The sequence below is a fragment of the Callorhinchus milii genome, unplaced genomic scaffold (genome assembly GCF_018977255.1).
Source record: "Callorhinchus milii isolate IMCB2004 unplaced genomic scaffold, IMCB_Cmil_1.0 Scaffold5, whole genome shotgun sequence".
NCBI classification, from domain to species: Eukaryota; Metazoa; Chordata; class Chondrichthyes; order Chimaeriformes; family Callorhinchidae; genus Callorhinchus; species Callorhinchus milii.
Window position 1 is genome coordinate 68,817,262 of NW_024704746.1, and position 27,711 is coordinate 68,844,972.

Below are 27,711 nucleotides of genomic sequence, written 5' to 3' on the forward strand. Positions count from 1 at the left end.
ATGTAGTGACTGTATATATTGTGGTTTGGGTATGAAGTCCCTGTGCCATTCCCCCCATTTCCCACTCCATCCCACCCCATCCCCCAACATCCTACACCATTACCCCAACATCCTACCCCATTACCCCCCAACATCCTACCCCATTACCCCCAACATCCTACCCCATTACCCCCCAACATCCTACCCCATCCCCCAACATCCTACACCATTACCCCAACATCCTACCCCATTACCCCCCAACATCCCACCCCATCCCCCAACATCCTACACCATTACCCCCAACATCCCACCCATCCCCCAACATCCTACCCCATTACCCCCCAACATCCTACCCCATCCCCCAACATCCTACCCCATTACCCCCCAACATCCTACACCATTACCCCCCAACATCCTACACCATTACCCCCCAACATCCTACCCATTACCCCCCAACATCCTACACCATTACCCCCCCATCTTATCCCATTATCCCCAACTTAGCCACTCCCCCCTCATCCAACTCCATTTCCCCCCATGTCACCCCCCCCCCCCAGACCCCCGGTGTGCCCGAGGCTGTGAATGGCGGTCACGTGCCCCCGGGGGCGGGGTCTGCTGACCCGGAAGTGCGGGCGGGATGTGTTTCCGGGGTCAGTGGTGATGTGGCCGAGAATCTGAGGTCAGAACTTTCTCTTTTCCTTAAACTTTCCTTTTAAACTGTAACCCGAACACAGTCATTAATATATATATATATACACAGAGAGAATAACCCGAACACAGTCACTAATATATATATATATACACAGAGAGTAACCCGAACACAGTCACTAATATATATATATACACAGAGAGTAACCCGAACACAGTCACTAATATATATATACACAGAGAGAATAACCCGAACACAGTCACTAATATATATATATACACAGAGAGTAACCCGAACACAGTCACTAATATATATATATACACAGAGAGTAACCCGAACACAGTCACTAATATATATATATATATATACACAGAGAGTAACCCGAACACAGTCACTAATATATATATATATATACACAGAGAGAGTAACCCGAACACAGTCACTAATATATATATATATACACAGAGAGTAACCCGAACACAGTCACTAATATATATATATATATACACACAGAGAGTAACCCGAACACAGTCACACACACAGAGTAACCCAAACACAGTCACTAATATATATATACACACACAGAGAGAGTAACCCGAACACAGTCACTAATATATATATATATATACACAGAGAGAGTAACCCGAACACAGTCACTAATATATATATACACACACAGAGAGAGTAACCCGAACACAGTCACTAATATATATATACACACACACAGAGAGAGTAACCAGCTCACAGTCACTAATACCATTAACCTGTCCCTCTCCTGTGGCTCTGTTCCCATTCCCCTCAAAACTGCCACCATCACTCCCACACTGAAAAAGCCCTCCGTTGATGTGTCGCAGCATATATATCAACTACCGGCCCATCTCCAACCTCCCCTTCCTGTCCAAGGTTCTCGAACGAGTCGTGGCCTCCCAGCTGCGCTCTTTCCTCTCCACCCACTCACTTTTTGAACCCCTTCAGTCGGGTTTCCGTGCTGCCCATAGCACAGAAACTGCCCTGGTCAAGGTCACCAATGACATCCTGACCATCTGCGACCAGGGCTCCCTCTGCCTCCTCGTCCTCCTCGACCTATCGGCCGCATTCGATACGTTCGACCACTCTATCCTCCTCCACCGCTTGTCCTCCCACCTCAACCTTCAAGGTTTAGGTCCTACTTCTCCCACCGTCTTCATTTTGTTTCCACGAACGGCTTTTCCTCCAGCCCCCGCACTGTTAACTTCCACGTGTATGAGGATGACACCCAACTCTACCTTTCCTCCTCTACCCTCAACTCCATGACCCCCGATGTCCTGACAGCTGTCTGTCCGACATCGAGTCCTGGACGAGAGACAACTTTCTTCAGCTCAACGTGCGCCAAACTGAGGCCCTCCTGATTGGCTTACGTCAGTCTCTCAGCCCCGAGGCTCTGGAACTTCATTCCCCAGTGCCTTCGCCTTGCTTCCTCCCTTCCTCCGACCCAACTGTCCAGCGCCTTGGGACGTCCTCCCGACGTGAAAGGTGCTCTATAAATGCAATCTTGTTGTTGTTGCTCTCTCTCCCCCTCTCTCCACCCAGCGCTGTGCTGGAGCATCAGCCTGGACTCTGAGCTCAGAGTCCCCAACATGGGGGGCGGGTGGGGGCTCGAACCCACAACCTCTTGACTCGGAGAGCAGAGAGCCCGGTTGAGTCAGGCTGACACTTGATCAGAGAAGAGGCTGCTGATCATTGTGGCTTTAATGTTTGGAATGTAACATTCCTGACAAGTAACTGCCTCGTGTCAACCTCACCATCCATCCTCCCCTTTAATTCTGTACATCTGGAATCTTGTAGCTCAGTGGTTAGAACACTATCTCACAAGCGAGAGGATCCGGGTTCGATTCACGGGCAGGGCAAGGCCTTAGGCAAGTTTCCTTACTCCACACGCCTCTTTTACCAGCATAGGTAGGAACTCGGTTGTTAGTCGATTGGTGGATCGTTTTTCCGGGGGTAATAATCCCTCCAAAAAATAAACAAATATTAGAAGAGTCAAGAGGGGTAGAGGGTATAAACACACAGCCACGTTATGGTGTACAATCTACAGAAAACAATGTTCAGGTGTTCTGCTATTGTTGTTATAAACTCCTGTTTGTGGTTTGCTGCTGTGCGCAAATGTATATTTTATGGGTGAAACGCGGCAGCCAATTGTGCACAGCCAGCAGTGTTCCACAAACAGTCGTGGATTGTGTGACCAAATTATTATTTATGTATTTTTTTTGAAAGGGATTATTACCCTTAATTATTACCCCTGGATAAACAATCTGTCAATCAACTAACAACCGGGTTTCGGCTTACTGCCCGGTAAACAGGCGTGTGGAGTAAGGAAACTTGCCTAATGTGTTGTACTGCCCGAGAATCGAACCCAGGTCCTCTCGCTTGTTGAACCATGTTCAGCACAGACCCTCCTGCGTGTGATGCAGTCACACGGTGCCCCTAACACTGCATCCCTATCCACAGCTCAGCCATGCTTAGCCGCTTGTCGGATATTGCCAAGGGGGTGAACACTGTGCTACACGAGCTGTCCGGGGAGGGCGATGAGCAGCCGGACAGCACACCAGAGGCTGTGAGTAACATCAACCACATGGTGAGAGACCCCCAGCACAGACACGATGGGGAGAGAGAGAACAGGGAATGGGGTTAGAGTAGAGAGCTCCAGTGGGGGAGCGAGCCCCAGCACAGACACGATGGGGAGAGAGAGAGAGAGAGAGAGAGAGCAGGGAATGGGATTAGAGTAGAGCGCTCCAGTGGGGGAGCGAACCCCAGCACAGACACGATGGGGAGAGAGAGAGAGAGAGAGAGAGAGCAGGGAATGGGGTGAGAGTAGAGATCTCCAATGGGGGAGCGAGTGCAGGTGACGTGGTCTAGTATACAGGGTAAGTGGGGTAATTCGCTGCGTGTGGAGTTGGACGAGGTGAGGGCTGTATCGCCAGCTGTGTGACTAGCATGTGACTAACATGTATCCTGTGTAGGAGCCGGTGCTGGAGGCTGAGGTGCCGGAGGATGTGTTGGAGAGGCTGGCACACACTGAGCAGCTGGTCGGGCAGCTCAAGGAACTGATACGTGAGAAAGATCTTCAGCTTCAGAGCAATGAGGCTGCCCACAAGGTAGGAATCCCCAAGCCCTGCACGACACCTTCCCATTCCCCCCTTCCCTCCACACATATACACACACACACACACCCAGTGAGCCATGTGTCTCTCTGTGCCAGTGGCTGGGGCCTGGCTAACAGGGGGGGCTGGGGGCCAGGGACTGGCCCTGCCCATCAGGGGGAGAGGGCGGTGGCGGAGGCCAGGGTGGGGTTGGGGTTTGGGGCTGGGGCCTGGTTAACGGTTGCCTGCTCGGCAGGGGGAGAGGGAGGTGGCGGAGGCCAGGTTGGCTAAGCTGAAGCTGCAGGCGAAGGGGAGGATCTCAGCCCTGACCGGCCGCATCGAGGAGCTGCAGAGTGGAACCGCTCACTCCACAACCTCACCCACAGCCACACCACCATCGCCTGAGCCAGAGAGCGCTGAGCACAGCCCAGCGCAGGTAACCACACCGCAGTGTGTGTGAGCATATGTGTGTGTTTGAGCATGTGTTGGCGCATATGCGAGTGTGTAAGCACGTGTGTGTATTATGTGAGTGCATATGTGTGCATTCGCGCTTGCATATGTTTGTGTGTGTGAGAGAGAGAGCATGTGTGTTTGTATGGGTGTTATATGAGTGCCTATATGTGCATTTATGCGTGTGCACGTACGTCTGTGTGTGTGGGGGGGGGGGGGGAGTGGGGGGGAGCTGGGCTGAGTGTCCTCCTGTCTGTGTTACTGTAACAGCTGGGCTCTCAGAGGTGTGATAGTGAGTGCTAACCTGTGTGCACAGACCAGCGTGGGGCAGGGAGACGCGGGGGTGCAGACTGAGCTGGACAGACTGCGGCAGGAGCTGCTGGCCGAGGCACAGAGGTGCTGGAGCCTACAGGGGAGGCTGGAGAGCACAGAGGAGCAACTGCGAGTCTGTAAACAACAGCTGGAGCTGAGGGCAGCCGAGCACGCAACACAGGTACCGAGCACGCAACACAGGTACCGAGCACGCAACACAGGTACCGAGCACGCAACACAGGTACCGAGCACGCAACACAGGTACCGAGCACGCAACACAGGTATTGAGCACCTTCTGCAGGAGGTGACAGGCTGGGGGCTGTGTTTGCCGTGGGGTGGGGGCTGTGTTTGCTGTGGGGTGGGGGCTGTGTTTGCTCCGGGGGAGCCTGTGCTTGCTGTGGGGGGGGTGACTGACTGACTGCTGTGTGTAGGTGCGAGAGCTGCAGGAGGTGATTGAGGAGAAGGATGTTCGCTTCCAGGAGCAGATTCACAAACACGAGGAGGAGCTGGTCAGCCTGGCCACCGCTCCTGGGGGCTCCTCACAGCTCCAACAGGTATCCCTCCCCCAACCACACACACAACCCCCTTCCCCCCCACCACACTCACAGCCACACCACACTCATCGTCCCATCCCGCCCCACACATAGCATCTTCCGCCCCACACATAGCCTCTTCCGCCCCACACATAGCTTCTTCCGCCCCGCACATAGCCTCTTCCGCCCCGCATACAGCCCTTCCCCCTCAAACACACATCCCCTCCCCCCACACACACATCCCCTCTCCCCCACACACACATCCCTTCCCCCCTACACACAACCCACTCCCCCCCCCCACACACAGCCCCTTATGCTCCACACACAGCCCTTCCCCCCCACACATAGCCCCCTCTACCCCACACACATCCCCCCCCACACACACACATCCCTTCCCCCCCACACAGCCCCTCCCCCCACACACACAGCCCCCTCCCCCGTATTCCCACACATGTTAGTGAGCTGCTGACATGCGCTCTCTCTCTCACATAGACAATAAGATCTTTACAAACGAAGCTGGAGGAGAAGGAGGAAGCTCTTGTTGGACGGACACGAGTGGTAGAGATGTTACAGCAGGAACTGAATAACAGTGAGCAGAACAATCAGGTACTCAGGCCCTGACACAGTCAGTGTGCATCACACTCACACGAGCAGCTAACCAGGACTCCAGTGCAGTAGGTAACACAAACACTGATGCTCACAGGTACCATGAGCTCACTGTACGTGCCTGGCGCTCTCATCTCCTACGTCAGACAGTCGTGGGTTCTGAGCTCACAGTCCAGGCTAATGCCCCAGTGCAGAGCTGTGGGGAGAAAGTGTCACATTGTCAGAGACACTATTTTTCAGATGAGATGTTAAACCTCAGTCCCTGTCTGTGCCCTGCTCAGGCGGACGTTAAAAGATCCCACAATGCTGTTGGAAAAGAGAAGGGAGGTTCTCTCTCTCTCTCGCTCTCTGTCTCTCTGCTGGCTGACAATCTCCTACATAAAATCACTCACTCATTTTGTGGCTGTTTGCGGGGATGTTGCTGTGCGCTCGGGGTGGGGTTGTAGGAGCGGTGAGGCTGAATTTGACCTGTTCCCCAGGCTCTCACCGGGAGGCTACAGGCTGCTGAGGCGGCTCTGGAGGTGGAGAGACACTCAGCACAGGCACCACGGGAGGAGCACCATGAGGAGGCTGGGGGAGAGCAGACCAGCCAGGGCCAGGCTCTGCCACAGGAGATCAGCCCACTCCAGGGTGAGACATACAGCCTAACGGGGCCTTTGGGTGGGGTGCGGGGGTCGGATGGGGGTGTTCGGGGGGTGGGGGAAGGTTAAGAGTGGGGGCTGGGGGAGTTTGGGCTGGCGGGGGTCCAGGGGTTGGAGCTGAGGGGTGTTGGGGCTGGGGGATTTAGGTGGGGTGGGGGGAGGGGCCGGGGGTTGGAGCTCGGGGGTGTTGGGGCTGGGGGGTTTAGGAAGGGGTGTGTTACTGTAATAACGCTGTGTGTCACCCCTCACAGAGGAGCTGGACAGCGAGAGGGCATCACAAGCTGAGATGGCATTACTGCAGGAGACCAGGGTCCATGTCCGGGAGCTGGAGGAGGAAGTGAGGTCACTGCAGGTCAGAGCAGTGTGTGTGTTAATGGTTTGCCTAAAAGGAGCTCTGCCATATGTTTCTGTACACACACCTGTAATATCTCATATTAGTCACCGAGGTGCAGGTATGAAGTGACACACAGAGACACACACACACAAACAGATACAGACACACACAGATACACACACACAAACAGACACATACACAGAAACAGTGGTAACTGCAGGCCAGCAGCTAATTCCGGAGCAGGTTTAAAACTAATCAGATCAGAGTGTAAAGTACTCCTGTTCCACTTCCTATATCCCCTGTTACTGATTGAGGCTGTTTACACACTCACTGGCAGGAGACCAGTCGTACTCTCAGCTGTCTTGTGCGCAGTAAGGTCCCACACTCACCACACGGGGAGAGAGAAACCCCCTTATTGAAAGCACCACGGGATCTTTGCTTGAAAGGCATAGACGGCACCTCAGTTTAACGTTGCCCCCCCCACCACCGGAAAATGTGGAGTCCTGTAGCTCAGTGGTTAGAGCACTCGCCTCACAAGCCAGAGGACCGGGTTCAAATCCCGGACAGGACAAACCTTGACCAAGTTTCTTTACTCCACGCACCTGTTTACCTAACAGTAAGTAGATAAATAGGAACCCGCTTGTTACTCGATTGGCTTTTCTGGGAGTAATAATCCCTTCAAAAAACTAATAATAATTTGGTCACTTCAATTCACGGCCGATGTGCGCAATTAGCTGCCGCTTTTCGCCCATAAAATATACAGTCAATTCACTTTTACAGTGTACAGTACAGTGCTGTGAAGCTCTTTGAGACGTCTAGAAGACGTGATAAAGGCGGTGTATCAAGGATTATTATAACAGGTCATAGCTCTGTGTTCCTGTCCTACACCTGGCAGCCCGGAGACTGCGAGGGAATTAGAATTGTGATAAAGGATTAACATCAGACAAAGCAGTGTTCCACATGCATAGTAATCAGTAAATACAGTGATGTGTGACAGGATCAGCTCTCTCTCTCTCTCTGACCTCAGATGGCAGCCCACTCCATGTTATCTCTCAAAGAGACAGTAACTTCACATTTTCACGNTTTTTTAACACAGCGCCGTTCTCCTTGTGAGGACATTATTTCCTTCACAGGAGTTACTATAAAGTGTAGTGACTGTGTATTTTGTAAGCCCGCAAAACAACCATGAAGTGAGTGACTGATTTTAGGTGGGTCTTGTCGGCCAGGACACCGGGAGAGAGAAACTCCTTTATCATTTGCAGCAGCGCCGTGGCGATCTTTACTGTCCACCTGAACAGGGCACAGGCGGGACCTCTGACAATGCGACGCCCCCAGCGTCAGTTTAGACTGTGCTCAAAGCCCTCGACACATGGCTCCAACTCACAAGCTTCCGACTCAAACCAGAGTGTGAGCGGCTGAGCCAAGCTGAGCCCTGACCTGGACACGGGGCTTGAGACTGCCAAGGTGTCTGGCAGGCCACAGGCTGTCCCTCCACGAGACTGCAGACAGATTAGGAACATGACCAGCAGTTAAATCTGTGTCCATAAAACTTCAACTACTCTCTAACCCAATTTCCCTGTGACCTCTGATTCTGTACCCTGGAATACACGAACAACAACTTGCATTTACACAGCAACCTCATGCAGAGCGCTTGACAGTGGCAGAGCCCAATCCCGAGCTGGGCGGAGGGGGGGTGACTGTAGGCTCAGTCAAAGAGGAAGGTCTTCAGGCGCGATCTGAAGATGGGGAAAAAAGGGGCAAGGCGGGGACATAGAGGAAGAGTGTTCCAGAGTCTCGGGGGGTAGTGGCTGAAAGCGCGGGCACCGATGGTGGAACAGAGGGCATGAGGGACAAGCACGTTGACGATTTCCCCGTCCGCTCCCCCCTCTCTAGACCGCTGCGAAGGAGCAGGAGGTAGCCTTGCTGAACCGTGTGGCGGAGATGGAGGAGGAGAAGGGGAGTTTGCTGCTGAAGGTTGTGGAGTTTGAGGAGGTCCGAGCTGAGAATGGTAATGAATATGGCTCGGAGCGAGGGACGTATTTTGCAATCCTCCCGCCCCCTCCATTCTCAATCGCCCCCCCCCTCCATTCTCAATCGCCCCCTCCCCCCCATTCTCAATCGCCCCCCCCCACCCCATTCTCAATCGCCCCCTATTCTCAATCCCCCCACATTCCCAATCTCTGCTCCTGCTCTCACAGTCACCGGGGGTGTGTGTGTGTTTGTCTCTCTGGTTTGCTGCCTATGGCAGGTGGTGCTGATCAGTGACTGAGGGAGGGGAGGGAGGGAGTTGGTAAAGCATGGACACAGCTGAAGCAAGCGGTTTGTGTTTGCACAGAGAGCCTGCGTGGCCGGGTGAGGGAGCTGGAGGAGCAGAGCGAGAGGAACGCAGTGCCAGAAGATCCCGATCCCAACCAGGTGAGGATTCCCATCAAAGCTCTGACCACTGCTCCCAAGCCAACGCACCCCATCCTGAGATTAGCCACTCAGCACAGAGCGGGGCTCAGATCAAATGTGAGGATTATATTATGTATTAAAGCTGCTTCATTCTTCTCCTCTGTCCAGGCTGGAGCATCTGACGCCATGACCCTGGAGCCCACAGAGTCAGAGCCTGTCACCAGAGCCCCGTCTCCTGGGGTCACAGGTAACACAGAGAACAACTACTTGCATTTATATAGAGCCCCTCACGCAGGGTAGAGTCCCAGAGCTGTGTCTGGGCAGAGCGGACAATAATGTTATTAGATAGCCCTACAACAACTACAACAAACAACTCATTGCATTTATATCGCGACTTTCACGTAAGGAGGACATCCCACAAGGGGATGTTAAACAAGGCACCTGCCGGCCTGGGAGGTGTCCTCATTAAGAGCTTGGAGAACAAACATCACCAAATCATCACTGGGAGAGTTAGGAGGTAACGACACCAGCACAGACACGATGGGGAGAGAGAGAGCAGGGAATGGGATTAGGGGAGAGAGAGCTGTGGCTTTCTTTTTTGGCTGTTCTGTAATGGATAATGTGGTTGAATTAGCCGCTGATCAGGGAGATATAATAAGCTGCAAATGATGAGAAAAGGAAGTGCAGTGAGCAGCACAGATTAGGGGCAATTTATTTGGGAGTCTGTGACGTTCCCACTCCCTCAGCCTCTCCCAGTATAGATAGTGACCATGATCCCAGCCAGTCAAGGTCACACTCACTCCTACACTCACACGTGAACTCACACACAATCTCGCCCCCACACACACATACACATACACTCAACGTACGTACACATCCTCACAATCACACACACACACAATCACACGCAAATGCGCGCACGCACATTCTCACGCTCACAAAAGGCTTTTCAAGACTGAGATGGATAGATGTTTGTTAGGTCAGGGTATCAAGGGATATGGGACAAGGGTAGGTGCTTGGAGTTGAGGTACAGGTCAGCCATTATAGAATTGCAGAACAACAACAAGATTAAATAACAACTAGATTACATTTGTATAGCACCTTTCACGTCGGGAGGATGTCCCAAGGCGCTGAACAGGCTCAAGGGGCTGAAAGGCCTCCTGTTCCTATATTCCTATGTAACACATTCACACACACACTGGGTGGAACAAGCAGATAGTGGGGCTAGACTGTATTACTGTAACTGTGTGAGTGATTGTGACTGGCGACTGTTTGCCCTCACAGGACACATGGAGCAAGTCTCCACAGAGGAGACGGGAGATCGTGCTGTCGATGGGGGAGCAGAGGGAGAAGTGAGTGAGCGAGCAGACACCCAGCTACCGGAGCCCCTCAGTATGAGCCTGGTGGAGCCATTGTGTTCACAAGACACAAGATTGGTTCAGATGAAGAAGGCCCCCTTTGGCCCATCTCATCTCATCCCTTCAGAATACACCACCACCAACTTGTATTTGTATATCCTCCTTCACACAGGGCAGGGTCTCAGAGCACTGAACTACCCACCCTTCCCTTCCCTTCCCCATCACTGCATCGAGCTGCTTCTTAAAGAAGTCCCAGTATCCTGACCTCAACCACCTTTCCCTGTAACTCTTTCCTGTCGTTAATTGCACTAAATAATTATACTCACATTTGATATTGCACCTTATCACGTTGTTGAGACGTCTCATAGCACTTCACAGAATATACTATAAATTGAATTGGCTACATATTTTTGGGCGAAACACAGCAGCCGAGACGGGTTCCTACTTACTGCTCTGATAAAGAGGCGTGAGAAGTAAGGAAACTAGCTCATTGTTTTGCCCTGCCCAAGAATCGAACGCAGGTCCTCTCACTTGCGAGACGAGTGCTCTAACCACTGTTCGTAAGTTTGATTAATTTTTCTGAGACGGAACCTTATTGCACAAACTCTGACTTTATAGGGAGGTGAAGCGGAGGCCGGGAGCGATCAGCAGCCCAGAGACACGTGCAATTTGATATCTTCACAGAGGAGCGTTTGTGAGAAGGATCAGGAGCTGGGGGATGTGCTGCACAGACTGGCTGAAGCCCAGGAGCTGATACTGAGGCTCAGGTTGGAGTTGGAGGAGAGGACTGGGGGTGTGACAGCCTCCGCTGTGCGGGAGATGGAGAGAGGCTCTGCTTCACTACTAGACGTTTGCGGAGAACAGATGGGATCATGCGAGGCTGTGGTGACTAGCCCGGTGGGAGCAGTGGAAGGAGGGAACGTTTGGGCCAGGGAACAGGAGGAGAGCATTACCACTGCTGTCCAGCAGGAGGCGACAACATGCTCCAGCACTGAGCAGGACCTGGGGAGTGAACCTGGACCAGGGTCCGGAGAGCAAGTGGAGGCTCAAGGGGATTCAGGAGAGGAACAGCGAAGAGAGGTGTGTGGAGATGAACTTCCGGAGCAGGAAGAGGCGGAGAATCTTCAGGGGCAGGAGCTGGAGGACACAGAGACTCTTCCTGGTCAACAGCGGCAGGAAGAGGTGGGCCATGATGAGCGAGAGGCGGAGCATGGTGTGGGAGAGGCGGGGCATGGTGAGGGAGAGGCGGAACATGCTAGGGGAGAGGCGGGGCATGGTGAGGGAGAAGAGGGGCATGGTAAGGGAGAGGCGGAGCATAGTGGGGGAGAGGCGGGGCATGGTGAGGGAGAGGCGGACCATGGTGGGGGAGAGGTGGAGCATGGTGAGGGAGAGGCGGACCATGGTGGGGGAGAGGTGGAGCATGGTGAGGGAGAGGCGGAACATGGTGGGGGAGAGATGGAGCAGGGTGAGGGGGAGGTGGGGCATGGTGAGGGAGAGGCGGAGCTCACCCAGAGGGCTGTGGACAGCCTGACTGAGGAGAGGGATGGGCTCTTAGCTCAACTGGAGCTGAGAGACAAGGAGTTGCGTGAGGTAATGTGGCTGAAGGCTGAGCTGGAGCGAGGGCAGGAGAGCATGGCCCTGACTGAGCATGCCCTGCGCCTGGAGATGGAGGAGGCCATTGTAAGCAGCCGTCTGCTGGAGGAACGCCTCCACAGCTCGGTCACCGAGTCCCGGTCAAAGGATGTGAAGGTTGAGGCCCTGCAGAAGGACTTGGACGCCCTGCAGCACTGCTTGTCTGAGCAGGAAGCCGAGGCCCGAGCGGTGCGAGAGCAAGGCTGGGAGAGCGAGCAGGCAGTGGCTAGGCTGAGCCAGGGCCTGAGTGAGAACGAGGCCCAGGCCGAGGAGCTACAGCGAAGCCTGGACAACACTGAGCAGCAGTTGGCGTTGGCCCGGCACAGCCTGACCCAGGAGGCCACCGAGGCCCAGCGGCTCCGCATGGCGCTGGCTCAGAGAGAGGAGGAGGTCAGCGAGGTGACAGCCAGCCTCTCCGAGAAGATGGTGGAGCTCAACGAGGACAAGTTTTCACTGGGGGAAGAGGTGAAGAGGCTGAGGGAGAGGCTGTGCCAACTGGAGGCCAGTCGAGGAGAGGTGGATTCTCAACATGATGGCTCCCAGGGCGAGGGGCAAGTGTACCAGGCAGAGGCTGGTGAAGGAGGGACAGGGACCGCAGGTGATCTCTCCCAGCGCGGCCAGGACGAGGGGCAAGCGGACATCCCCAGAGGAGACCAGGCTGGAGAGGAGAAAGTGGGACTGGAGGAAGAGTTGGAGAAACTGAAGAAGGAAAATGAACAGATAAAGAGGAAGTTTCAGGCCTCTTTGGTAAAGAGGAAGGAGCTTCTGAAGAAGGTCAAGGAGTTGGAGAAGAGTGTGGAGCTTCAGACGTCACAAAGCCCCGCTCTGGGGAAGACTGACAGTGATAACAACACAGGGTCTTCGGGGCAAGAGAGAGAGCCTGAGCTCACAGCCCCCTTGAACACCCAGATTATTGAACTGAGAAGAGAGCTATCCTACAGGGAAGCGGAGTTTGGGGATGTGAGAGTTGTTTTGCGAGAGCAGGAAGCTGCCATGGGACAGCTCCGGAAGCTGGTGGGGGATCTGAACCAGAGCCTGGAAGAGAGAGAGACCACCATGAGCTGTCTGCAAACCACAATCTCAGAGAAAGATCTGACCATCCAACAGCTGCTGGCGCAGCATGAGGTAATAATATAATATATTAATTATAATAATAATATTTCTTGCATTTGACCCAGCGCCTTATTACATCGTCGGGACGTCTCAAAGCGCTTCACAATAAACTAAAGTGTAGTGACTGTTTATTTTATGGGCGAAATGCGACAGCTAGTTGCGCACAGTGGTGTCCCACAAACAGTTGTGGATTGAGTGACCAAATTATTATTTGTTTTAAAAGGGATTATTACCCCCGGAAAAGCCATCCACCAAACAGGTGGAGGGAGTAGACTCAGGAGGCGAAGGGCTGGAGACAGGCTATCCTGGGGTGGAGGTGCTCGACCCTGTGACCTCTCTGGGAAGTGCGAGCGGCAGTGAGCTTGAGGCTAAACTCGCTGGGCTGGAACTGGACAGGGAACAGCTACAGAGGAAGCTAGAGGAAGCCTTGTCCTCACGGAAGGAGACGATCAAGAAAGCTCAGGAGAAAGCCCGTCATCACCGGGAGCAGGTCAGACAGCAGAAGGAGGAGTACTCCCTCCTGGCGGAGAGCCTGAGCCAGGAGCAGAGGGAGAAGGACAGCCTGCGTCAGGACCTCCTCAGCCTGAGAGAGCAAATCCGCCAGGCAGAGGAGAGCCCCTCAGCCCCCAGCGATCACCAAGACCTGACTGCCATTCTGAGACAAAAGGACAAGGAGCTGGAACAACTTCAGCTTCGCCTGAAGGAAAAGGAGGAAGTCCGCAAGGATCAGGGGCAGACGAAGCCTGGGGAAGGCCTGAGCGGAGAGCAAGGATCCGAAGCATCCCATGGGGACAGACCAGAGGCCAGTGTGGAGGTCAGTGAGCAGGTCAGTGAGGAGCACCAGGCACCTTTGGAGAACATGGATTCTGGCTGGAGCCAGGACTGGGTGGACATACCTGCTCCGGGGATGGTCCAGGATTCCATGGGCGGGCTGGGATCAGGACCGGGACCTGGAGAGCCGTTTGGAAGCGGATCGAGGGGCGATGTTGAGGGTGAGGCAGGTGGTCGTGAAGGAAAACCGTGGGAATTGGTGGATCGTGATCAGAGGGCGAGGGAGGAGAGTGAGGAGCGAGTGGCGGAGTTAGAGCACACCTTCGGGCTGGAGAGAGAGGAGTTGCTGGGGGAGATCGAAGCTCTGAAGGTGAAGTGTCAGGAGGCGGAGGTGTACACAGAAGACCTGAAACTGGCACTGGAGACAGCCAAGGCACACACCTCACTCTCTGAGGAACTCGCAGCAATGAGCAAAGAGTACGAGGAACTGAAGGCGATTTTGGGTCAAAGGGAGGAAGAAATGGAACGTCTCCATCTACGGCTGAAGGAACACGAGGAGTTGATTGAAGATCAGCGCCGGAGGATCACCTCCGAACAAGAACTGGCCAAGGCTTTGCAGGACAGGATGGGGGAGCAGCTGAAGGAACGGGAGGAGTTGCGAGCGGAGCTGCAGGAAGCCCGGCAACGGGAGGAGGAAGGCACACAGGAGGCCAGGTCCAGGCAGCAGATACAGAGGAAACTCCAGGCCGCACTCATCTCCAGGAAGGAGACCCTGAAGGAGAACAAGTCCCTGAAGGAGGAGATGGCTGGCGCGGAGCGAGACAAGGAAGAGCTCACTGGCAAAATGGCCGACTTGGAGCGGATCTCCTCAGCCCTCAGGAGGGAGAGCGAGGAGACGGCTCTCAAGATGTCCAGCCTTCGGGAGCAGAACGGAAAGCTGATCGAGGAGGTGGACAAGGCGCTAGACGAGAACTACAACCTGAACTCCTCGTGTGAGAGCCTGAAGCTGGCTGTGGAGGGGGTGTTGCGGGAGAAGGACAGCCTGGAGCAGGAGATGGTGTCCCTGAAGGAGGTCCAGGCCGGGCAGAGGCGGGAATGGGAGAGCAAGCGGGCTGAGCTCCAGCAGGAGTACGAGACCCTCCTGCAGGCCTACGAGAACGTGGGCGGGGAGACGGCCAGGCTGGGCCGGGCCCTGGACGTGGCCAAGCAGGACAGGCAGGAGCTGCTGAGCCGGCTGCGGGCGGGCGAGGCTGGCACCCGGGAGCTGGAGGCACGGCTGGAGGAGGCCGCCCAGGAACAGGAGAAGACCCGGGAGAAGATGAGGAAATTCGCCAAGTCCAAGCAGGTGAAGATCCAGGAGCTGGAAGAGGAGATTGCGGCGCTCCAGGTAAAAGGACAACCCGGAACACCGGGAACGCCGCCAGCCGCGCAGACGGTTCCCGGGTCGGCAAACGAGGCAGACGGACGATGGGAGGACATCACCGGGGAGTTGGCCACCAGGAATCGGGAACTGATGGCGGAGCGTGAATCCTTGGAAGAAGAAGCCAGGATGTTGCGGTTGCATCTGGCAGATGCGGAGGAGAAGCTGAAGGAGAGCCTGAGGAGAACAGGAAAGGACGAAGAGACCCAGGAACGGGACGTCACATCACAGGATGTGACCTCACAGGAAGAGGTCCCCCCGGCCGGCCACCCCGAGATGAAGGTCAAGGTGGAGTTTGAGGGCAAGTTGGGATCCAACTGGACCTCACCCGCCGGGTCCACACTCGCTCCTAAAGCTGACGGGAGTGGGCAGCGCGCGTCCGAGCTGGAGAAGAGGGTGAGAGAGCTGGAGAGCCAACGTCAAGACACCAAGAATGAGATTCGAGCCTTAATGGCGGCCAAGCAGGCCTGGGAAGAGGAGAGAGCGCGGATGGAGGGGGAGATAGAGAGGCAGCGGGAGGAGGTGAGGCGGGTGGAACAGTCGCTGTCTGAGCGAGAGCTGGACACCGGCCAGTGGCAGGAAAAGGTGGCGGCTGCAACGAGGGGGAAGGAAACAGCCGAGGCGGAGAGAGACGACCTGGAGGAGAGATTGATGAACCAGCTGGCGGAGCTGAACGGTAGCATCGCTAATTACCAGCAGGAGCTGGAGGTGAGTGGCAGGAAGGTGTGTGAACTAGAGGTGATGGCCCAGAATCAGGGCAGGCAGGTGGGAGAGCTGGAGGAGGAGATCAGGCAGCTGAGGAGAAGTAAGGCCGAAGGGGAGGACAGGATGCGCAAGGAATTTGAGCAGAAAGTGAAGTCCATCCAACGGGGGCGAGACGGGAGCAAGACCCACAACGCTGAACTACAGGAGCTGCTGAGGGAGAAACAACAGGAGGTGAAACAGCTTCAGAAGGACTGTATCCTATACCAGGAGAGCATCAGCCATCTACAGAGGAGCCTCAAGGCCCTGCAGTTCGTGCAGGACGAGACGCAGAAGGCATTGGACACTGCCAAGAGAGAGGCGGCAGATAGAGACGAGGACAGCCGGAGAGCGAGGGAGGAGCTGGCCGCCTTCAGGGTCAGGCTGGACGACACACAGAGTGAGGCGGGTAGGGTCTTGGCGGACAATGTCAGGCTCCGGGAGGAGGTCAAGGCCGGGGAGAGCAAGGCTCAGGGTCAGCTGGCCAGGATGGAGAAGGAGCTGAACAGCAGGCTGGAGCTGGAGAAGGAAAAGTGCAGGAAGGAGGTGAGGAATGCCCAGGAGAGAGCGGAGGGCCTGGAGCGGGAGAAGGCGCACACAGAGGCCACCGTCCGCGAGCTCAGAGACACTCTGGAGGAGAAGAGGGAGGAGGGCAAGCGACTGCAAACCAGCTTCAACGAGAACCTGGCCAAGTTGGCGGCCTTCACACGCAGCATGTCCTCGCTGCAGGATGACCGGGACAGGATCATCGATGAGTCGAGGAAGTGGGAAACCAAGTTCAACCAGGATATGGTGAGGAAGGAGGAGGAGATGAGGAGTGGGCAGGAGGAGGTGGCCAGGTTGAAGGAGGCCTTCAGACAGAGCACCATCCAGGGCGAGGAGCTGGAGCTCAAGCTCTCCAGGTAACACACTAACCTCCTCCTCACAACAATTCTTCATACCGTCCGCCGTCCCTCACATCACTGGAGTCTTGTAGCTCAGTGATGAGAGCACTCACCTCGCAAGCGAGAGGACCTGGGTTTGATTCCCGGGCAGGTCAGGGCAAAACCTTAATACTCCACACGCCTGTGTTTACCAAGTAGTAAGTAGGAACCCGGGCTGTCAGTCGATGGGCGGATTCCTTTTTTGGGGGGAGGGGGTAATTAATCCCTTCCCCAAAAATAATAATAATGTGGTCACTCAATTCACGACTGCAATTGGCTGCTGCGTTTCACTCACAAAATACACGGTCACTGCACTTTGCAGTATATCCTGTGAAGCGCTTTGAGACGTCTCAACAACGTGCTAAGGCGCTGTATCAAATGCCAGGATTATTATCATTAGACCGTAATAATAAAATAATACTATGAGACCATATATAAGACCATTCCTAGACACAAAGATACACGCATTACAGACAGAGGAGAGAGAGAGAGAGACACACACACTTTCACACAGAGATCCTCGTAAACACACACACGCATAGAGGAGAGGCATCGTGTCTGTGCCTGCTCCTGTTCCAGGTCGGAGCTTGCGGAGCGGGAATGGGAATCGCACCTGGAGTCAGTGGAGGCCAGTCACCGGCTGGTGGTGGGGAGGCTGGAGGAGGAGGTGAGCGAGCGGGTGGCCAGGCTGGAGGAGCTACAGAGACTGTACGCAGACTGCGAGAGCGAGGTGCGGAGGCTGAGCGAGGAGGCCAGGGGGCTGCAGGAGGAGGCGGCCACGCTACGGAGCCGGGCAGAGACGCTGATGGAGACCCAGGACCGACTGGAGGTCAGGCTGAGGGATAGCGAGGCCGAGGCACAGGGCTTGAGGCTGACGTGTGAGCAGCTGAGCTCAGACCTGCAGACCTCCAAGGCACTGACCGACCAACTGCAAGCGGAGGCGGGGGAGACGGAGGGGAAGATCGTGGCTCTGCTGGAGGCCAAGGAGGCCGCAGTGGGCAGTGCGGTGAGTGAGCTCCAGCAGCAGCACGCCGGGGAACTGGAGCAGTGGGAGGCACGTCTCCGAGAGGCTGAGGGGGAGCGAGACCAGGCAGAGCAGGCCCTGAGGGAGCTGCAGAGCGTGGCTGAGACCCTGCGGGGGGAGCTCAGGCTGAGCAGCGAGGAGACCCAGAGACACAAGGACAAGATGCTCACCTTCAGCAAGTCCATGGCCTCGCTGCAGGCTGACCGGGAGCGTGTGCTGGCTGAGCACAAGGAGCTGGAGAGCCGGCACAGGGAGCTGGGGGAGCTGAGAGACCGCCAGGCGGGGGAGGGGGTCGAGGAGACCACGCAGCTCCGAGAGCAGCTGCGGGAGCTACAGGCTCGCATGGACGACACCAACTCAGAGAACGCCAAGCTGAGCGCACAGCTGGTCCGTTACAGAGAGGACCTCAACCAGGTGAGGGCAGAGGGGGGTGCAGCAAGGGGAAGGGGAGCTGGGGATACTGTGTTTCTAGCGGGTCGGGGAATGCTATCATGTAACCAGCAAGGGGTGAGTGTATAACTAGTGGTGGTATTGTGTAACTAGTGGGGTGCAATGGGGGCTTTGTAAGAAGCGGGGGGAAAGCGGGGTTGTTGGAAACTGGAATCATCAGTGTTCCACTAAGATTGAGACCTAGATAACATTCAAAGATGGGTGTTTGAGGAGAAGCGTGTAAGACCATCTTCTCTTGCCTCTCTCATTCTTTTCTATGTGGAGACCCGCAGCTCAGTGGTTAGAGAACTACTCGCCTCGCAAGCGAGTAGACCTGGGTTCGATTCCCGGCCAGGGTGAATATTTAGCAAGTTTCCGTACTCCTCTGTTTACCAGCAGTAATTAGGAACTTGGTTGTTAGTTGGTTGGCGGATTGCTTTCCAGAGGTAATAATTCTGTGAGATGTCAATAATTCAATGACCTGATAAGGTGTAGTATCAAATGCAAGGATTATTATTACATTAATATTATTATTCACCTCTCTCTACTTGTCGAGCACAGGTGATTACAATGAAGGACTGTCAGCACAAGCAGGTGCTGAGCTCTCACGTGGAGCGGGTGAGAGCATTGGAGGGGGAGAAGGCAGAGGTGAGGGAGCAGCTGGGAGAGGCTGAGAGCAGAGAGCAGCAGCTCACACAGCTCCTGGAGTCTGTGACGGGGGAGAAGGAATCTCTGAGCGGCCAGTTAGCCTCACTGGAAGGTACGGTGTTGGAGCTGAGGCAGGAGGTGGAGAGCCTAACCGGGGGAGGACCTCTGAGAGTCCTGCAGGACCAGCTGGAGGGGAAGAGCGCGGAGGCTGAGGAGCTGCGGGGCGGACTGGCCAGGGCGGTGACAGAACGGGACGAGGCCAGAAGCAAGCTCCAGGCAGCAGAGGCCAGACACATGGAGGAGCTGAGGAGACAGGAACGAGACACTGGCATCATGAGAAACGAGACGGAGACGGCGGAGGAGAGGGTGGCCGAGTTGGCTAGGGACCTGCTGGAGATCGAGGAGAGGCTGCGGCAGGTCATGGAGGAGCGGGAGGGCCTGAGGGCACAGAACCAGGCCTTTGGCAAAGCCATGGGGTCTCTCCAGCACAGCCGGGACCAGCTCCTGGCACAGCTGGAAGAGGGGAGCAACAAGGATGCTGAGGCTCGGTGTCGGGCGCTGGAGGAGGACAAAGCTGGGCTGACTGCACAGCTGGACGGCTTTGCCAGGACAGTGATGGCCCTGCAGGGCGAGCGGGACAGGCTGAGCGACCAGTTGGCAAGAGGCTGGAGGATACAGGAGGCCAGGCAGGGGGCGTCACCGGGCACCGTCAGCTCCCCCCCCACCACCACCGCTGCCGAGGCACAGAGTCTCCGCAAAGCACTGGCCGCTCTACAGGATGACCGGGACCGACTGGTAATCACCGCGCGCTGAGCCGAGATGAGCCGGGGCTTTACACAGGCCAGACAGTGCGGGAACATTGGCCCAACCGTGACGTGCCGGGCAGTGCTAGGCCGGTAAAGAGTAGGTGAGAGGGGGCCAACTTACACAGGAGGCTGTTTGTGTGAACGTTACGTTCAACATGTCCCCCATCAGGGTGGGGGGGGGTGGTGGGGGCAGTTGGTGGGGGTGGTGGGAAGTGGAAGATAACCAAACACACGGTCAGAAAGGAAGTGGGGAGGGAGGGGAGGTGGGGGTGACTCTGGGATGGGTTACCGGGAGCTGAGGCAGAATGGCTGAAAGCTCACTCACTGAGTGTGGGGTGGGGGTTGGATCAGGTGGTGGGTGGGCGGTGGGAGTATGAAGCGAACACGATGGCGGAGAAGGAGTGGGACGTTTAACACCCACCTAAACAGGCACAGGCGAGAGCTGGGATTTAATGTCTCACCCAGAGGACAGACAAGAACAAGCGTACGTGCCAAGCTGATGTCTTTCTGCTACTCCTGCGCCTTTCACTGATGTCTGGGTTTCCTCGGCAGCTGAAGGAGCTGCGACAGCTCCGGGCGGAGCGAGTGCGAGCGGGAGAGGAGTCGGAGTTGCGGGCACAGCTGAGGCAGCTGGAGGCACAGCTGGAGGAGCAGCGAGAGTGCCGGGAGCGAGCGGACCAGGACAACGCCGATCACCACCGGCAGCTACAGCAGTTCAGGTTCACACTCGCTCTCAAACCACCCCCTCGCTCGCTCTCAAACCACCCCCTCGCTCGGGCTACCCGTCCTCCCCAAATCACAAATTCCCAGCGGCCAATCCTGCGGTGGTTTGTAATACGATCGATAACAGGGAGGAGGGGTCCTTACTGTAAATTCTCCTGGTGGGGGGCTGGGGGTCGGGGTCTCCTCAGGGCTGAACTGTCTCCAAGGGGACCTGTTTGGCAATGGAATGTGGGAATCGGCCCCCCGCCCCGTGACGGTCTCTAGTCCCCGGTTCCTGAGCCAGGAGGGGCCGCAGTATCCCGGGGTACTCACTGCTGATGACAGCACAGCCCGGCCCGGCTCATCAGCAGGACCTGGAAGGGCCGACCAGTCACTGGGGGCCGGGAATCCTCCCCCTCAGCTCCTGTTAACCCTGCATCCAAAGCCCTAACTAACGGGGAGGGTGGTCCTAGCTGGTCAAGCAGCGGGAAAACTTGGCCAGACAGCGATATCAATGGCAAACTATGGATTTTCGTTGGCCACGGGGTGAGTGTGAGCCGGAGTGAGTGTGAACCGGGGGGGAATGTGAGCCAGGGGGAGTGTGAGCCGGGGTGAGTGAGGGTTTACTGTGCCGCAGGGATGAGAAGCAGGTACTGGAGCAGCAGATGGAGAGGTACCTGGTGACCATGTCGGACAAGGACAGGGAGATCAGCGAGCTCCAGGCTCACAGCCACACACAGCAGGTAAACTTCCAACGGGCTCCAACATACAAACTCCTGAATCGGCGGGCGAGGGAGCAACTGAGCCGGGCTCAGTCGGGGGTGGGGTTACAGCCCGGGTTGATGGGGGAAATGTTTGTGACTGGGGCGGGGTCTCTGGGGTTGGTTGGGGGTGTTCAGTGTAGGACAAGGCTTTGCTCACACTTGATGTTGAGGCGCTCTGGCAGGTGTTGGAGTGGGGGGTCAGTCTAGCGTATCTGGGGTTGGTTGGGGTGAGTCTGGGGGTGTGTCTGGGGTTGGTTGGAGTAATATCTGGGGTGGGGGTGTCTGGGGTTGGTTGGGGGGTTGTTTGCGCGGGGGCAGTGTTGTGAGGAGTTGGGGGTGTACAGTGATGGCAAGGCTTAGCTCACATGTTGATGTTGGGCTCTGGCTGTGGGGTCCGGCCCTGGTCACTTGCTGCAGGTGGAGGTTGAGAGGCTGGAGACGGAGCGGAGTGGCCTGACCTCACAGCTCAACGCCTGTCTGACAGAGCTTCACCACAGAGAGCTCCGCATCCAGCACCTCAACAGCAAGGTCAGCCCACAGCCCCCAGCCAGGCTCCCAGCTCTCAGCCCCCAACCCCCAGGTCAGCCCCCAGCTCTCAGCCCCCAACCCCCAGGTCAGCCCCCAGCTCTCAGCCTCCAACCCCCAGGTCAGCCCCCAGCTCTCAGCCCCCAACCCCCAGGTCAGCCCCCAGCTCTCAGCCTCCAACCCCCAGGTCAGCCCCCAGCTCTCAGCCCCCAACCCCCAGGTCAGCCTCCAGCTCTCAGCCCCCAACCCCCAGGCCAGTCCCCAGCTCTCAGCCCCCAACCCCCAGCCAGGCCCCCAGCTCTCAGCCCCCAACCCCCAGGCCAGCCCCCAGCTCTCAGCCCCCAGCTCTCAGCCCGCAACCCCCAGCCAGGGCCCCAGCTCTCAGCCCCCAACCCCCAGGCCAGCCCCCAGCTCTCAGCCCCCAACCCCCAGCCAGGCCCCCAGCTCTCAGCCCCCAACCCCCAGGCCAGCCCCCAGCTCTCAGCCCCAGCTCTCAGCCCGCAACCCCCAGCCAGGGCCCCAGCCCCCAACCCAGCCCAGCTTCCCCGACCTCCCAATCCAGCTCCAGCCCCCAGCCCTGCCCCCCACCCGACCCCTCAACCCAACCCCCAACCCAGCGCAGGCCACAGACCCCACCCGCCGCCCCCCTGACCCCCAGCTCCAGCCCAGCACAGCCCCCAATTAGCCTGACAGAGCTTCACCACAGAGAGCACTGCATCCAGCACCTCAATAAGGTCAACCCCCAGCCCCTGAGCTCAGCCAGTGCACAGCCTGACTCACCAGCCCTCACCCTGTGTCACTACCCTCATTCTATATCACTCACCCACCCTGCACTGACCACTCTGTGGCCGGTGTCTCACACTGACCTGTCTCTGTACTGACCGCTCTCTGGCCACTGACTGACCTGCGTGTAACACTGACTGCTGTCTCTGGCCACTCTATACTGACTGCTGTCTCTGGCTACTCTATACTGATCTCTCTCTCTCTGGCCGCTGTCTCTGGCCACTCTATACTGACCGCGCTCTCTCTCTCTGGCTGTTGTCTCTGGCGACTCTATACTGACCGCTCACTCTCTGACAGCTCTCTCTCTCTGGTTGCTCTATATTGACCGCGCTCTCGCTGGTTTCTCTGCACTGACCACTCTCTCTGGCCGGCAGATGGCCCAGGTGTACGAGGAGAGGAACACTCTGGCCGCTCAGGCGAGGAGGAACGGCCAACACCAGAGGGACACACAGCAGCAACTCAACCAACTACAGGCCCAGCTCCACACTGCCCCTGGCAAGGTGAGGTGGGGGCGCGTGGGGGGGTGAGGTGGTGGGGGGCTTGAGAGAACGGAGTAGGGAAAGAAAGGGGAATGACGTGGCGAGAGAGTGTTGAGAGGGAGGGGAGGGGTGAGTGGACAAGGGAGAGAATGAGTGAATGAGATGGAGGGAGGGACACAGGTACCTGGCCTGGCTGCTGCTCCTGTGCAGACGAGAGGCAACCTGAACCACAGTAGGGGGTGGAGGGTGTGGAGGAGGGGGGGAGTCATCCCCTGTGTCTGGGGGCTGTCGCTCACTCTCTTCTCCTATCAGAGCGAGTCCTCTGTGGACACAGCCCCTGGGGGGCCACAGGAGATTCGGGGACCAGAGCTGGAGAGCGGGCAGACGGAGTGCGGAGATCTCAAACTCAGGTAGTAGCCCCCTCTGCCCCCTATAAGCCTCATATCCACAACCCCCCCCCACTGAAGCATTCACTCTTTGCCACTAATAATCGCAGACACACTGACATTGCAGTAACTCTTTATTACGGTCGCTCTCTGATGTCGCGGTTACTCTGATATTGTGGTCACTCCCTGACACGGTCACTCTCTCTCTGACATTACGAACACTCTGCCGGACCCTCACTGATGTGCTCACTCACTGATGGTCCCTATGGTCATTCTGGGTCAGGCTGGCTGAGGCTAGGCGGCTGCAGGAGCGAGCAGAGGGGGATGTCGAGCGAATGAGGCTCATCCTGGCCGAGGAGCAGGAGAAACGGCTGGGAACAGAGGAGGCCCTGCTCGCCAGCCAGCAGCAGCTCCGCAGGTACCGGGGAGTGGGGGCTCGGGGAAGGTGGCTCTGGGGGGGCTCTCTCGGGGATGGGGGTGGGGGGGAGGAATGTGAGTGGGTGAAGGGGCAGTGGGCAATGGGGGAGGCTACGTGGCGGTACACTGATTGGGTCTCTATCTCGGTCTGGGGCAGCGTTGTGCTGATTTGTTGGGGGATGTGGTGGGGGCTGCTCGGGAGACAGAGGGTTATGGGGGGCAGGGTGACGCACACTGCCTGGATGGTCTCCCTCTCTGGGGCAATGCTGAGCAAGTGGGTGAGTGAGGGCAGTGGGCTATGGGGGGTGGGGGGCAGTGGGCTATGGGGGGGGCAGTGGGTTATAGGCAGCACTGACTGACTGCTCTGTGCCTGTGCAGCTCTGAACGAGTGCGTGAGTGTGGGTGGTGGGGCAATAGGCAATGGGGGGCTGGATGGCATCTCTAACTGTGCTTTGTGTCTGTGCAGCGCTGAGCTGAGCGAGTGGGTGAATGCCCAGGAGGAGCACGCCATGCTGATCGAGCTGCCCCACACCACAACAAGCAGCCGGGTAAGTGATGGGGTGATGGTGAGGAGGGGGCGATGGTGATGGTGAGGAGGGAGCGAAGGTGAGGAGGGGGCGACGGGGAGGAGGGGGCGAAGGTGAGGAGGGGGCGACGGGGAGGAGGGGGCGATGGGGAGGAGGGGGTGATGGTGAGGAGGGGGTGATGGTGAGGAGGGGGTGATGGTGAGGAGGGGGTGATGGGGAGGAGGGGGTGATGGGGAGGAGGGGGTGATGCTTGTCTCTCTGTTTCCCCTGTAGACCCGCAGTAGCTCAGGAACCAGGTGTCTGCGCTCCCTGTGCTTCCCTCGCTCCAGGAACAAGGTGCTGTTGTCCATCTACATGCTGGTGCTCCACGCCGCGGTGCTGCTGTGTGTGACCGGGGTGCTGTGAGCACAGAGAACCTCCCACCCCCCCCTATTGTTGGGTTGGGTTAACAGCCCATGTGCAGAGGCACACAGCCAGGGAGTCAATGGAAAAGTTTGTCTCGAATTCCCTCAGCACGCAGGCGGTTGTACACCGTTACCCCAACCCAACCCATCATTTTGCACATTGGGGCAGATTAGCCCAGCCTAGTTCTCGGGGCATGTGATTTTGCCCTTTCTCCTGCTTGGTGTTTTTCAGTGGGTATTTGTGAGGGGGTGGTGGGGGGTGGGGGGGAAGCGACGATTATCATTGAGGGGGTGAAATCATTGTGTGTCGCTCCACGGCACAGACACAACACACAGGAAAGGGGTTCGGGGTTACAGCCCAGATATCACAGCATTTTGGCAGGGAGAGGAACTGGGTGTGGAGCTTTAAACCCCATCATTATCCCCCAATCCCCACTCAGAGGGTTTTGTCTGCCTCTCACACGGTGGGGTGGGGGGGGAGGAGGTTGCTCTATGCTTTTCCCGATCCCCGGGATCAGAGCTTGATCCCCACCTCACTCTCTGAGCCAGGATGTAGTTGCTGAGAATGGCGACACTTGGCGAGTGGTGGTGGGGGGTGTCAGTGACCCTGGGGGGGGAGTTTGAAGCAACACATTGATTATCGCCTGAGTCGTGTCTCCCCTATACAAGTGCCTCCCGGCTGCTCTTTGGGGCCGGGATCAGGGGTTCCTTCTTTCCGCCTTCCCCCGCCCCCACCCCCTGGTCCAGGGGAATCTCACTGATCATTCTTAGCTGAACAACATCCCGGGGGGTGGTTCTGACACACGGAAACCCATCGCCGTGCTTAAGAGTCTCCAAACCAGCCCGAGCTCCACATATTTGTCGTCATCTACACATGGAAATCTCCCTGTGTCTGGAATGGAATGTGCTCTCTCTCTCTCTCTCTATCTCTCTTCCCTCTCCCTGGAAGGACGCACTCTGCTTACCTAATTCCGGAAAGCATTAGGCGCAGGTTGCCAAGAGCCAAGGCTTGGGGGAAGCCCAGAGTGGTGTTGGGGTAACTGCTGGAGTCTAACCAGCTAAACCCACACAGATTGCCATTGAGAGAGAGAGAGAGAGAGAGTGCTGTCTGGCCAAGCTTTCCCGCTGCCTGTCCAGCTCGGACCACCCGTTAGGGCTTTGGCTGCAGGGTTACCAGGAGCTGAGTGGGAGAATTCCCTGCCCCAAGTGAATAATTATACCTGAAATTACACTGTTTCTTAACCAAAGCAATATGATAATTAGCACATGAAATGGGGGTAAATTTACCCCAGCCTCCCCCACCCCCACCGGTCAGTTCCGAGCCGGAGTTTGCTGTTTGGGGCGGTGGGGTTGTTGTCGAGCTGAGATCTGAGGGTTTTTTAAAGTTAGAACTTTATATATAAACATGTTTATAAATAGATTTTACTGCTTTTTCTGATCAGCTTCATATGGTGAGCGGTTTTCTCTCTTACATTACTGTACTGTACTGTCTGCACCAGTCACTTACGTAATACTCTAAACACGGATATTTATATTAAATTAATTCATCTGCTTCCCATCCTTCCCCTCCTTTCCCTTCGCCCCCATTCCTATCACTCCCTTCCCCTCCCATCTTTGCCCCTATTCCTATCACTCCCTCCCCTCCTTCCCCCCTCCCCCACTCCTCTCACCCCTTCCCTCCTCTCCCTTCCCCCCTCCAACCTTCCCCTCATATTCCAGGCTCTAATCCCGCTCTCTCCTTACGGAATTCCTCACTGGACAGCCCAGCAGGATTCCCTTCGGCCCACCTGCTCCGGGTAGTGTTAGTCCTGACACTGACGTTTCCGGGGGCCGGAGCCACTCGCTGGGTGAGGGATTCCCTCGGGAGGCAGACGGCAGGGAATGGGATTTCCCGCTCCGCAGTTTATAAATGACCAAAAAAGAAAGTCCTATGTTTACAGTGACGTTTCTGCCGCTTCCAATAAACTATGAAAATAGATAAATAGCGTTCAGTCGTTCATCCGTGTTTATCCGTGTTTACCTCTGCCTCCGGGAGCCGGGAATGGGCAAGCCTCAGAACATACATGCACACACACTTATACGCATACATGCACAGACAAACACACACACAGCCCGGTCCACTGTACATCACTGTACACACAGCCCAGCACAGCCTGATCACAAACAAGGAATTTATCAGAAACACCCAACAAGTCTCAGCAACAACCAGAGAAACAGAGAGAGATTCAGGTATTAAACGTGTTTCTGCCTGTCTCCCTCACCAACCTCACATTCCCCATGGTGTCTGTGCTGGGGCTCGCTCCCCCACTGGAGCTCTCTAACCCCATTCCCTGCTCTCTCTCCCCATGGTGTCTGTGATGTGGCTCGCTCCCCCACTGGAGCTCTCTAACCCCATTCCCTGCTCTCTCTCCCCATGGTGTCTGTGCTGGGGCTCGCTCCCCCACTGGAGCTCTCTAACCCCATTCCCTGCTCTCTCTCTCTCCCCCTGTGCTGGGGCTCGCTCCCCCACTGGAGCTCTCTAACCCCATTCCCTGCTCTCTCTCCCCATGGTATCTGTGCTGGGGCTCGCTCCCCCACTGGAGTACTGTGGACCCACCTGTCTCAGGAACCAGACTGAATACGGTCACAGAGGGTGGACTCGATTCTGATGAGTGGATATACTGTAAAGTGGAGAGACTGAATATTTTATGGGCGAAATATTTGCACAACATTCCCCCCAAACCCCAACCAGTAGGAACCACACTGTTAAAAGTAAAAAAAAACGTATTTTGTGGGTGTGGGGGAGGGGCCCGAAGAGAGAGACAGTAATAATAATACTTGAATTTGCTATAGCGCCTTATCA

At 56.4% G+C, this 27,711-nt stretch overlaps 1 protein-coding gene across 1 annotated transcript; it reads left to right on the plus strand.

Annotated features, from left to right (window-relative positions):
* Positions 1-592: 592 nt before the first annotated feature.
* golgb1 (golgin B1) lies at positions 593-25,782 on the plus strand. The gene is made up of 26 exons (XM_042335474.1): positions 593-658; positions 3,116-3,242; positions 3,628-3,762; positions 4,004-4,183; positions 4,514-4,690; positions 4,941-5,063; positions 5,535-5,648; positions 6,128-6,278; positions 6,541-6,641; positions 8,517-8,631; positions 8,959-9,038; positions 9,186-9,264; positions 10,302-10,369; positions 10,994-11,782; positions 11,825-13,132; positions 13,344-16,954; positions 17,555-18,413; positions 18,990-19,871; positions 20,435-20,601; positions 21,222-21,327; positions 21,766-21,876; positions 23,031-23,156; positions 23,448-23,545; positions 23,805-23,939; positions 24,405-24,486; positions 24,739-25,782. Exons 2-26 carry the CDS (start codon positions 3,123-3,125, stop codon positions 24,868-24,870), a joined length of 9,849 nt encoding a protein of 3,282 aa, XP_042191408.1. The 5' UTR covers positions 593-658; positions 3,116-3,122; the 3' UTR covers positions 24,871-25,782.
* The last annotated feature ends 1,929 nt before the right edge of the window (positions 25,783-27,711 follow it).

Excerpts from the sequence above, each read along its gene's own strand:
- golgb1 (XM_042335474.1), top strand. The coding sequence starts at position 3,123 with ATGCTTAGCCGCTTGTCGGATATTGCCAAGGGGGTGAACACTGTGCTA. Across the intron at positions 4,691-4,940 it reads CAGCCGAGCACGCAACACAG|GTGCGAGAGCTGCAGGAGGT; the intron begins GTACCGAGCACG and ends TGCTGTGTGTAG. Across the intron at positions 9,265-10,301 it reads CCCGTCTCCTGGGGTCACAG|GACACATGGAGCAAGTCTCC; the intron begins GTAACACAGAGA and ends TTGCCCTCACAG.